The sequence below is a fragment of the Mangifera indica genome, chromosome 5 (genome assembly GCF_011075055.1).
Source record: "Mangifera indica cultivar Alphonso chromosome 5, CATAS_Mindica_2.1, whole genome shotgun sequence".
Lineage (NCBI taxonomy): Eukaryota > Viridiplantae > Streptophyta > Magnoliopsida > Sapindales > Anacardiaceae > Mangifera > Mangifera indica.
This window is the reverse complement of record NC_058141.1, coordinates 12,925,589-12,937,930: the sequence shown is the minus strand read 5'-3', so window position 1 is coordinate 12,937,930 and position 12,342 is coordinate 12,925,589. Positions and strand designations below refer to the sequence as shown.

Sequence of the window (12,342 nt, the reverse complement as noted above, 5' to 3'; positions counted from 1 at the left end):
TTGGTATTTTTGTTATGATGCACATTTTATTAAATATTGATAATAAGTAGCCTTGAAGGAAGAAATGCTGCATGTTTTGGTTTGCCTGCTGTTACTTTGCTCCGGCTGAACCAAGAATTCAAAGTTTCTCCTAAATCAGGGAAAGCAGTTGGTATTGATTACAATATCAAGTAGCGTTGTTAGTTTGTTTGGATCTTTTGCACATTAAGTAGTTTGCATTTTGTCCCTTGAAATAGTATGACATCTTTACTTCTATTTCTATATTTTAGTCAGTGATTCACAGTTAGCAGATCTGGAGGTAACATGCATAAATTTTTTTTTAATGAAATTTAAACGAAAGTATCTTATTGTAATCCTTTAAGTTTGGACCAAACATAAACAGTGTTGAACCATTATACTTTGGTGCCCTCATCACTTGAGCTGCTTATTTTCCCTTGACCACTGGATTGTGATATGCCCTTCATGGGAAACTTTGCTCCTTGACCATGATTCTTGGCTTCTGAGAATGTTGTAAAGAGTTGGATTTGCTTTAACTCTTTAGATTCTGGTTGGAGTGATCATTCACATAGTTACAAAATAGTGACCTAACTTGGCCAAGTAGGATAATTTGGAATATTAACCTTCATATGCTTACCATATTTATGGTAGGTACCTTTTCCTGCAAATATTCTCAAGCCGAGCTCCTCAGTGCTCACTGGAAGAATGATTGAAGTTTCACTGTATCATGTGCTGGTTGTAGTATTCCAACAGTCATTAATATGTTGAAAGGATTTCAAAACAGCAACAAGTATCCTGAACCAATGAATCCTGGAATAATGGAGGTGGTCATCATTGTCACTCAACTTGTCAGTTGAATCAGTTGTACAGTGATTAAACTGAGAATCAGTTGTGCGAACTATTGAATACCACTGCTTTGATGGTTCTGACATAAAGATTCCAGAATCTCCTAATAACAGAAATATGCTTTCTTTTTATGTTAGGTTCTTTTTCATTTTGCTGACATTGGATGGCCATAAAGTTAAATGAAATTGGGAAAAATTAATTACTCTGATAATGGTTTGTTGAACAAGCAAGGATAAGAAAATCATAGAAAAAAAATATGATTTGTAAAAGATTTGTTTGGAGAATATAAGCTAGCTCAGATCCATTTTTTTCTATGAATGACATTAAGTTCAAACATTTTAAATTAAATTTTAACTATTCTAGTTTCCTCAATTCTACTTTATTGTTTTTTACTTTATCACTAACTTCATAACTATCATTTTAAGATCAGTTTTCTATTCTATTCTGGGCTGGTATTTGAGTTGAGTTGATAACAGATTAATATTGTTGAAATTACTGCAGTTAATAATCTTGTAAAAGCTTTTATTTTCTGATATAGTTAAAATTAGATTTTCTAGATTTGTAATCTCTTTACTTGTCCCTTGATGCCTTAGTGTTTTTAAATTGGCATTCTGCCATGTAATGTACCTGATAAAAATAGAGACATTATAGGGAACTGTTGCGGTCTGCTCTTATACTGTAGCTTTTGACAGAATTGTTATTAAATGTTGCACAACAGCATGACATGGAAACAAGGTAGCAAAATTGGGTGAAATTCTTCACAACTTAGTGTATGCCCACTGTACAGGAGTGGGGTTGTGGTTTTCAGAAACTCTTCAACCGGTGAAGTTGCTAGCATTTTTACTAAGATTTTTTTCTACATGTTATGCATTTGTTTAACACAGAAGTGAAGCCAACTTACTAACATATTGATACTGTTCATCTGATCATGGCAGCACAGTTTCATCTTGATGAGGCACGGCGTTAGTGGAAATAAGTTGGATGCTGTTACAAAGCAGTTAATTCTTCCTTATCCATGGTAAATCTAGTGTATACTTAAGGATACTCTTTGTATGTCCCAAATTGCTTCTTCTCTATGATTGCTTTGCTTTGCAACTTGTTAATTTAAAGGAAAATAATCATGCATTTATTATGTGTTTGTAGTTGTTATCTACTTGTGCAGGAAAGTATTTCATTGCTAGTTTTGAAATTGGATTTATAAGAGAGAAAAATGTCTTGTGCACAAGATCAATAATTTAGATACGTTTAATGGCTGCTGTTTTTCATTGCCTTTGACAGATCTAGTTAATAATATATTCAAAATATTAGGTTTATTTTCTTCAATAAAATAAAAAATATATCAACTACTTACAGCAGCTTCCTCAATAGATTTATAACATGTGAGGAAAGCTTGGAAATTTCCTTGTTATTGGTTTACAGCATTTATAGTTAGGGCATCTTTCCTGCATGTTGTGAGGCCCCTTTTCTTTTAAATAATAAAATAGGAGTTGATGTCATCAGAAAGGTATTGACTTTTGAAATATTCTCTGGCCAGGAGCAAGTATCGCCAAAGGGTCATAAGTAGATTTTCTCTGTACAAAAATTTCCCATTGCGGGCCAAAGTGCATTTTCCATTCTTCCTGAGTAGTGTAGTGGGGCAGATATTGCTTCACTCCTAGATTTGCTGTTTCACAGTATTCTAGAATTCTTTTGTTCTGAGTTAAGATGTGTTCTAACCCATCTTTTCCAGTGGAAGAGGGAACAGCTGACGAAAGAAATGCCACTAGATAGAAAATATCTTCCCCTGGAATAACAGCAGAAGTTCTGTTGTCCCACCTGAAATCGAAATGATAAATTCATCAGTTAAAAACTGTACAAGTATTTAGTGTAATTAATGACTTATTAAAAAAAAAAAAAAACTTTTACTTTGATTTGTTGAGTGGGTAGATGAGGATTGGGCCATTGCTTGTCTTTGTAATGATATTACCAAAGACTTCTTCAGCAAAATCATGTATTTTGCTCTTTGGAATAAGAAGATTGAGCCATGGGTGTGGAATTTCCCACAAGCCTTTTGACCGCAACTTGATCTCAGATACATGAACCCTGTCTAAGAATTGTACATACGAAACTTCTGATATGAAAAGAGTTGAGGGAATGTAGTTTAGTAGAGACAATGAATTCTCAATTTCCTGTAGGGATTAAACAGATATTTAGATGAGTGCCTTATTTTAATAATTCTAGCATTAGCATATTGTTAGTATTAATTAATTTATTTGTTAATTAAGCATATACAGATGGTGGGCATCACCTGATTTACTAAATCTGTTTCATCTGAGTGGATGTACTTGGCTAATTCAAGGCAGAAGAGAGTCCTTCCATCTGACACAAACTGGCTGGCTTGTACTGGGTCTTGTGGGTTGAAGGAAGATCTCCAATTATTCAAAAGACCGGTCCTGTTTACGATCACAAACCCTTCAATATAATCAAATGTGTTTTCTGCAGATATCAAATGCTCTTGGTCCCTGGCAAATGTATTGAAATCAGAGTAAAGTACTCTAATCCATTTCACCTGTTCAAAATTTTAAATTGTTTTAGAAGAACTGGCATTTTCTACTGGAAGAGTTCTCAGTTTTTAGCTTGTCTTTAACCATAATACTTATTAATGTTACCATATCAGGTGCCGGTTCCAATGATATTCTGGCCTGTGTGATGATGCCAAACTGACCTAGACCTCCTAGGACACTGTGAAAGAGGTCGCTATTCTGCTTCTCCGAACAGTTCACAATCTCCCCTTTTCCTGCACTCAGTTTAAGTCCAATTTTTAGTAAGAACTGCGGTTAGTACGTGATTTTTATTTTGGTTGGAAATTAAATTTGAATGAAATAATTTTCATGAAACCAAGGTCAAGTCACAACATGCATAACGAGTGAAGTTGGCAACCTAACCTTTTAGTTATGAGCAAGTAAATATATCAAACACGACAAAATGAAGACTATCATTAGTAATAATTCGCTAATTTCTCATTCGTGATTGTTTATCACTTGACCTCAGTCTTGATATGAGCGAAGCAACTTTCACAGCATAATGATTTTTTTTAATTAATATTTCTTTAACAAACCTGTTACAACTTCTAGCTGATGGACATTACTTATCTGGGGGCCATGTCGAAAGGCCTGCCCACTGATCCCAGCATTGGACAAAGTACCACCAACAGTTAAATGCAGGTAGTCTGTCCAAGATTTTGGCGCTAACCCATATTTCAGACTTTCATGCAGAATATTTATCCACAATTCACCTCCGGAGACATCCACGTATGGGAAGTTTCCAGTGTAGACCTGCATTTTTGGGCCTTGGAGGGATTCCATGTTGATGACAACCCCTTGGTGGACTTGTGCCTGGCCTTGGAGTGAGTGGCCACGGCCTCTGGCTGCAACTGTGAGCTCTGAATGACAGCCCATGTCCCAAACATGCTTTATTGTTGTGCCAATGTCAGAAACAGACCTTGGATGTAGCACTGCCAAAGGGAGGAAGTTATACCTATTGCCAAAATCTCTTGCTGCATGCTGAACTTGGTTAAAATTGAAATGCCCGTCAAGGCTCAGTGATTTTAAAGAATAAGGTATGCTGGAATAACAAAGGTTTGTTTTAACCGTTATGCAGCAGAGGAGCAAGATCATGAAGATTCTCATGAAAAGCATGTTGTTTTCTTTGAAGGAGCTAATAACTGGATATTTGATTTATTAGTTGGAAGAGTTGGGTGAAGCTATAGACTAAAGATGTGTTAGTCCCGTACTTCTTGTTTCTTAGAGAGAAAAATCAGAAGTAGAGGTTTAAAAGAGCCATGGAAATGAAGAGTTCACGAGGGAATTTAAAGCAAAAGATTTGGGTGGCTGAGTCAACCTGTCTTCAGTTATGAAGACTGCTTACTTAGTGGAAGAGTTTTAGGATTTTCTTTTAGTTCTCCTTTTTTGGCTCTTTTATTAATAACAGAAGCATCACACATATGCCAAGTTGAATAGAAAGTCACAAGAAAGAAGGATTTCACAAATCTTTGCACTTTTTCCAACAGTTGCAACTAAGATCTTGCCTTTTCCACCAAAAGACAAAATGTCTTGAAGTTTTCTCATCAAACTTGTTGAGTATACTTTTCCCATACATAGCAAGAGCCATGGTTCTTCCAGAATTCGTATATGAGTCCCTCTGATGACAGGTATGCCCATACCTAAATTTTCCTGACATTCATGATGCCGAGCGTTATGCATGTATCCATTGTCGTCAGAATACAAACATCATGTATCTACTTTTGGATCGCAAGAGAGTGACTAGCAGGCCAGCCACTGTTTCATTCAAGAGAGAGAGAGAGAGCAGTGTGGGGTAATGAGGCTCCATGGAACCATTGAAGTTGATACGCATGTGTTGTTTGTGGGGAGTGAAGTGCTATGATTGGCTATGTTGGGACCTCTCTGGGCCAGTCTCAATGGCCAAAGGAAGTTGAAGGTAGAACATGGGGATGACAGCTTGGAGGAAGCACTAAAAGACTGCTCTTTTTTCCAATCCCTACTGTTATTGTTCTGAAGCTTCAGTTCCCAGCTACTGGACAAGGCTGAAATCATTCTGATTCTATTGTTTAAATGTTAAATAAATCTGTAGTGCAATAATTGTTCCTTCACTTTTCCTAACAACTTGTTAATGGACACTATGTGGGGGGATTTGCAGCTGCAATGGGAAGCATCTCATCTCTTACTTTTCCTCAAGATAAGTTTAATCAATTCAATTCACTCACCTCTTCTCTACCTTTGCAGTTTATCCCTTTGCCTTTCTTCTGTTTACTTTTTACCTTTCCTTTCCATTTCTGTGATGGTAGAAGTTGTTGAGGCTTATAAATGGTGGCTAAAAGGCAGCACCAAATGGTAGGTATAATGCAGATTCAACATTGATTATCTAAGCTTAGTTTAGATTTTGTGTCCCCAAAAGCCTTTGCATCATTTTGCTTATGTGATTTTCATGGGAAATTTCTGGTAGATTTGTACAATGTGCTTTCAGTTTCAGAAATCATAAGGGCCTCTGCATATCATCAAGTTGGCTGTTGCTTACAAATTGAAAATGACATCACAATATACTATACTTTATTAATGAATTAATGTAAGTTATTATTAATAATATTAAGTGTGATTATGCTCTGTGTCTCAAACAAATGTAACCCTTTATGGGAATTTTTATTTCATATTTAATATAAGATTAGATTTTGCACTTAATTATGGTGCTTAAGTGTGAACATAGTCCTCTTTTGTGGTTAAAAACTAATATTGATTACTTTGCCTTCTAGAAGAAGGCCAAACCCTAATCAAAATTAAAATTAAAATCAAAATTAGTAGCAATAATTATAATTAGGTAGGCACTCCCATAGTCCCATATGGTGGAAGCCTTAATCGTGGGTCCATCTTATCCGTTCGATGCTACAAAATTAAATAGCAAAACAAAACATCTTTAATCACTCAAAATTATTGGATTAGTGTATGATACATTTGTCATCAAAGGGATTGAAAGGGCGGTTAGAATGCGCTCTTATCCTATCATAATAATCATAAATCTCACTTTCCGTGATAATAAAAAAGAAAATTAGAACAAATGACATGTAACTGTTCTGCGGTGCCAGCAAAACTTTGAGCATTGAATTGCCCACATTTAGATCAAAGATGGAGCAATGAGATTGATGGATAAGATTGCTATTTATTTAGACAAACACATGTGGGATGTTGGTTAGAAGAAAGAAGTGATAGATTTAAGGATTATCAGATTATAATAAAATTATTCATACATACTTTTAATATATAATTTAGGTATACAAATAATATGTTATCATATAATTAGATAATTTTGGATTAAAGATAATATAATATCTAATTATATGATGAAACATTATCTATATACTCAAATTATATATTTAAATTGTGTATGTATACTATTATTTATCAAAATTTTGTGGGATTTTGACTTAAAATTATCAATATCATGTTCCCTGTCCTTTTACTATCCCACTCTAATCACTGCCTCTTTGTCTCTAAAACCACCTCCATTGTGACTATAGGTTAAAATTAAATTAAAGTTTATAAGATCATCCATGAGGCTAAATGCCAAAAAATTAATGACTAAGTTCTTCTTCTCTTCTAGTGTCACTGCTAATCCGACATCAAAACAAATGAATCAATTCAATAATCCAAGATTCTTATTACAGAATTGATTACCATTTATCTAGTTCATTGAACATTTGGATTCTATATTGACTGTAAATTATAGCAAACCCCATTGATGAAGAAAGCTAGCTAGAGTAGGGAAACCCATTATTGAAGAAAGCACTTAGTTAAAAGATTTGATAAATATACTTTATGTGATATACTATGTTTTCCAATTGATACTTTAGTGAATAATTTAAGTGAAAAAGTCAAGACTTTTGCCATTCTATAATTTGGGTTGTGAATGAACTGTCCACCATCAACAGTCGGACTTACTCACCACCTACCCAAACCTTAATTTTGTCTTCATCAGTTCAACCAAATAATTTACGTCCAATATTTATTTATTTATTATGGTATTAAGAATAATATTATGTAAACCCATTTTTTTATATAAATAAATATATACTTATATGTATTATGATATGATTTAATATTATTTTATCTTAATTTAAAATTATTCAATCGTACGATGATACATATAAAATTAGTACACATGGTTGTATTGTAATATTAGTTCCATGATTGTGTTGTGTTTTATGGTATGTTTTTGCTATGCTAAAGTGTTTCAAATTTTTTATGTATATATATGAAACACAAAATTAGGCTTTTAATTGGTAAATCTTTAGTCCACCAAATTAATATGACTTTAATCAATTATTATGTCAGGTATCCACTGGTATGGCATCCACAATGCTAGGCTTTTGTGCTCAAAGTTCAAAATTAAAGTCCTTCTCCAAGATTAAAAAACAAAGTAGTGCTTCATACTTATATCAACGTAATGCTTTTGCTTTATTCTCTCTAGCTAGAAAAAAAATCATTGTACATCAAATTTAGGCCAAAGAACTGATTCCCACCCAAAGTTTATTCTTCTTCGAAGTTTTTATCGATTATCTTTAAAAAACTCATCAAATACTTATTTATTGGTTATTAAAATTAATCAAATTCGTTAGTTTTATCCACTCATTATCTTTCAAAAACCAAACACCCACTGATGGACGAAGACGAGGTCATTGACATAATTCTTGTCTTTATCTAGAGATGAAAGCGTCAGACAATATCGGTTCTTTTCGTTGTCAACAACGTCAGAAGGAAAACACGTCAGAAAAAAAGAGACATTGCTTGGAAATCGTCGAAAAAGTTGATTGTTCACTCAAAAAAATGTCTCTAAAAAAATGGAAACCCTAAGAAAAAAATATTACTTTTTAAAACTTAACTGAAGAGGAAATTATTAGTTTTTAGGATTTAAGAAAAAAAAAAGATAAATTTTTAGTTTATTTTTTATATTACTGATAAAATAACGATTTTACCTTTAAAAATTAATAGACTTAACAATCAATGGATGAGTATTTGAGTTTTTAAAAAATAATTGATGGAAACTTGAGAAAGAGTAAACTTTAGATGAGAATAAGTCCTTTAGCCTAAAATTTAAACAATCAAAATGTAGTACAATTTCTCCATCTTTCCTTCAAAAACATTTGTACCCATCTCAAAAATATTGGTCATTACCATCTTGAGTTACTTGATAATTTCTTGTTGCAAATTTGAAGAAATGAAGCAATGGAATTATGATCATTTGATTAATATGGGGTTGCCAACTTCCCTTTGTAAAATAAAGGAATCATAGAATGAATTCTCTTTGGATATATCAAAAAAGAATTTCAAGAAAGGTTGGCCGAGGATAAGACATAAAAATAAGAAAAAGAAAAAAGAAAGAGAAAGAGAAAGGGAATTTGATATGCTAAAAGAATGGAATGCATGTATGGATTATCCTTGCTTTAGATTATCTTTCTTAAGTTATCGAAGACTTGTTGATTTGTCAAGATTATGTATGCATACATACATATAAATATTTAAATTGGCTTTTTATTAGAAGACGATTGTATGGAATTTGAGAGTGTGGGAAAAGAAAAAAGATATATGAGAATATGAGATACCTATAATTAATGGGTAGTTCTGAACAATTTCTTGTGTGATAGTTTTTTGGGTAAAAGAAGAAAAGAAAAGAAGCCGCAACTAAATAATATATTGAATAGTATAACATCATCCCATGTGCTCCGTTGTAATTTTACTTTGGCCAAAAGACTTATTTCCACCTAAGGTTTAATGTATTTTTGAACTCTCACCTGTGAAATTTCAAAAAAATAAATATTTATCATTCTATTAAAATTTTCAGTTAGGGTTAATAGTAAAAATATGAGGTAATTAAAAATATAAAAAAATTAAAATTTTTTTTCTTAATTTAAAAATATAATAATTTTCTTCACTCAAAGTTTGAAAAACAGTTATTTTCTTTCTAAGATTTTGAAACCGTTACCAAAGACAACGAATTTCGTCATCTTCAATTGCATTCTTTCTCACTTTCTCATTGTTCGTTTTCGTTAAAGATGAAGACAATAAATTACCTGAGAGACAAAGACGTTTCGATTCATCTGAGACCCACACCCAGTTCAATACACCAACACCAAATTAATGCTATTTGAGTATTTTCAATCTTTGAATATCTTCTTCTTTGATCTAAAACACTGTCATTTTCAATGTAAGAACCAAAAAAAATCCATTCCCACAGATCTCCAATTCATGCTCGTGTCGCAAACTTGCAACAGTATCTTGCTTGAGATTGTTCTTTCAGCAATAATTCTAATGACTTCTTTGAATTCATGGGATTTCTCCTAGTCAAATTTATGCGATTTTTATATAAGTTTAGTGTTAGCATATCCTTCACAGGCAACACTTGTTCACCAAAATAATTTGCTGGCTAAAGATTGGTTAGGTTTAAGTCCAATATGGACAATGTGCATGCATACTTCCCTTGAAAGAATTATAAATATCATAGCTACAGTGGTTAATTTATCAAGCTTCAATAAGTTTACTGTTAGCACACAAATTAAGACGACACAAAGGCTTCGGTAGAGCTTCTTTCGGCTTTAACTTGTTCAACTTGTTGCATCATTGGAAGCCACTAAATGTACATGGAATTTCAACTCATATCATTAACTCCATTAAGGAAACATGCCCATTATAACCCTTCCATCATCACCTCTCTTAGCCTCACCACGTGTATTGAAACCCATTATTCATGTAGTGTCATTGCAGATTCTTTGTGTTACAGGCTCTAACTTTACAGCCTACTTGATAAACTTAACTAGATTTCTTGTTCGTACAAGGAAAAGGTTTAGCAGGAAAAAAAAGTTGTATGGTATTTTCCAAAGTAAATTCCTGGGAAGGGAATGCAAAAAATAAACCAGAATATGCGTTAGTAGCTCATGCATGATGCAAACTTCACTTAGTTGGGATTGATCTGAAGAAGAAGAATTAATAGCCATCATATATATAAAAAATAAATCTGGTCCAATTCTTTGACTGCGATATCATACTCCAAGAATACGACGTTTTCTGTGAAAATAATAATATAAGAATGAGTCATACAAGGCTTAAATTGAAGATTGTCTTAAACCCTAATAATTTCTGAGAGTTGTTGAATAACTTTTTGAAAGTATTTTCTGCCACTTCTGAATAACTCTCTCTCTGATTCACACATCGGTCTTCCTTCTAATGCATTCACACCAAGTCAATATTGGGTTTTGCATAATACTTGTCGGCCAATAAGAATAACGATAATAATAATAATAACCATATGTGCTGTATTTGCATTGGCTTGGTTAGGTCTAAAAACAATGGACAATGTTTGGAATATTAAATTTTAAATATTTGTTCTTCCAACTAAGGTAAATGCAACTCTCCCTTCCTGTCATACTCAAATTATTTTAGAGGTATTATTAGTTTAGAGACCCCATAATTGGAGCTAAGGCCTATTGTCCCTCTTCTGAAAGGCATCAAGTAGGTTCAAAGTTGAAACTTGCTTTCAACATTTTCAATGTTTTAGTTGCTGCCAATATATATATAATATCAAAGAGTCCATAACTTGTGGCTATAAAACTCTCTTTTGGTGTCCTTGAATGCCATTATCAATTTGTATACGGCAAAGTTTTATATATATATATATATATTTATATATAATTTAAGTATATAAATAATATATTATTATATAAATGAATAATTTTAAATATAAAATAAAATAATATGTAATTATATGATGACATATTATCTGTGTATCTAAATTATATATAAAAAATATGTAGATATAAATAATATTATTGTAGGAAATATTACACCTAGAGTTAAGTGTTGGGTGATGAAGATTAATGGATTATTTGGACTTAAATAAAGATGGGCAACATTGCAATTCACTACAGGCTTACCTAATATAAAATGGCAGGTTGAAAATCGATTTTAAGATAACTCTGTTGCATGGTTTGGTGGGCATTAGATACGCTGGGTTGGGTCTAATGGATCACTGTTAAAAAACATTATTTAAAGGACTAGCCCACCCTGAATGGTTGGCAACCAGTAATTCCGCCCAACCCAATCAATACTTTTGGTAAAAAATCTATCAATTAAAATATGGATATTTAATTTTAAATATTTAAATAATACATGATTTTAAATTAAAAATAAAATAACATTTAAATATATGATAACACATTAACTAAATACTTAATTGAATATCCAAAATTAGGTATCAAAACCTATACTAAGAGATTATATATTAACGGTGAAACTATTAATAGATTGTTTAATATACTTTTAACAATTATGACAAAATTAATATAAATAGAACTTCACTTATTGAAAACGATTTGAATTATGCTAAATTGACAAGGTTTCACCTTTAAAGTAAAAAATAATAAATTTTCACATTTTGTTACTTTTTTGGGTCAATTTTAATTATAAAAAAAATATTTAAGTAATTTTATTTATTTTTAAATGTTGGATATAATTTTGAAAAATAAAATAAAAAAATCTTGGATTCTTTTGTCATATTCTTTCATTTCTTTTACCCTCACTGTTCTTCATCCTTTGCTCGACGCCACTCAGCAAACCTATCATCAGTGCCATTGTTTCTTCTTCCTTTGTTTATCTCTCTCCCTCTTCTTCTTCCTTCACTGGACACCAACATACCAAATTACATCACCAATCTTTCTTCCTCCTTTTTTCTCTCTATCTTGCTTGTGTCAATCATAAAAAGTACATTTTCCGAAGAGATTTTCAAGCCTTGTATCACTCAACATGCATACTATGAATTGAATGTTGACCTTGGCATCAGCTCACATTCTCTCCATGATCAGCAAATGGGATTGGCCAAAGGACTATTTTCCACCCAATTTTTATTGTAAAGATAAATATACATTTACGATATTTTAAAAACTTAAACATATATCCAAGA

At 32.4% G+C, this 12,342-nt stretch overlaps 1 protein-coding gene across 1 annotated transcript; it reads right to left on the bottom strand.

Annotated features, from left to right (window-relative positions):
* Positions 1-2,136: 2,136 nt before the first annotated feature.
* LOC123216080 (cytokinin dehydrogenase 6-like) lies at positions 2,137-4,649 on the bottom strand. Its single transcript, XM_044636440.1, has 5 exons — positions 3,941-4,649; positions 3,492-3,619; positions 3,131-3,391; positions 2,749-3,011; positions 2,137-2,658 (listed from the first exon to the last, which is right to left on the bottom strand). The coding sequence occupies exons 1-5, from the start codon at positions 4,518-4,520 to the stop codon at positions 2,340-2,342; spliced, it is 1,551 nt and encodes a 516-aa protein (XP_044492375.1). The 5' UTR covers positions 4,521-4,649; the 3' UTR covers positions 2,137-2,339.
* Positions 4,650-12,342: the final 7,693 nt, after the last annotated feature.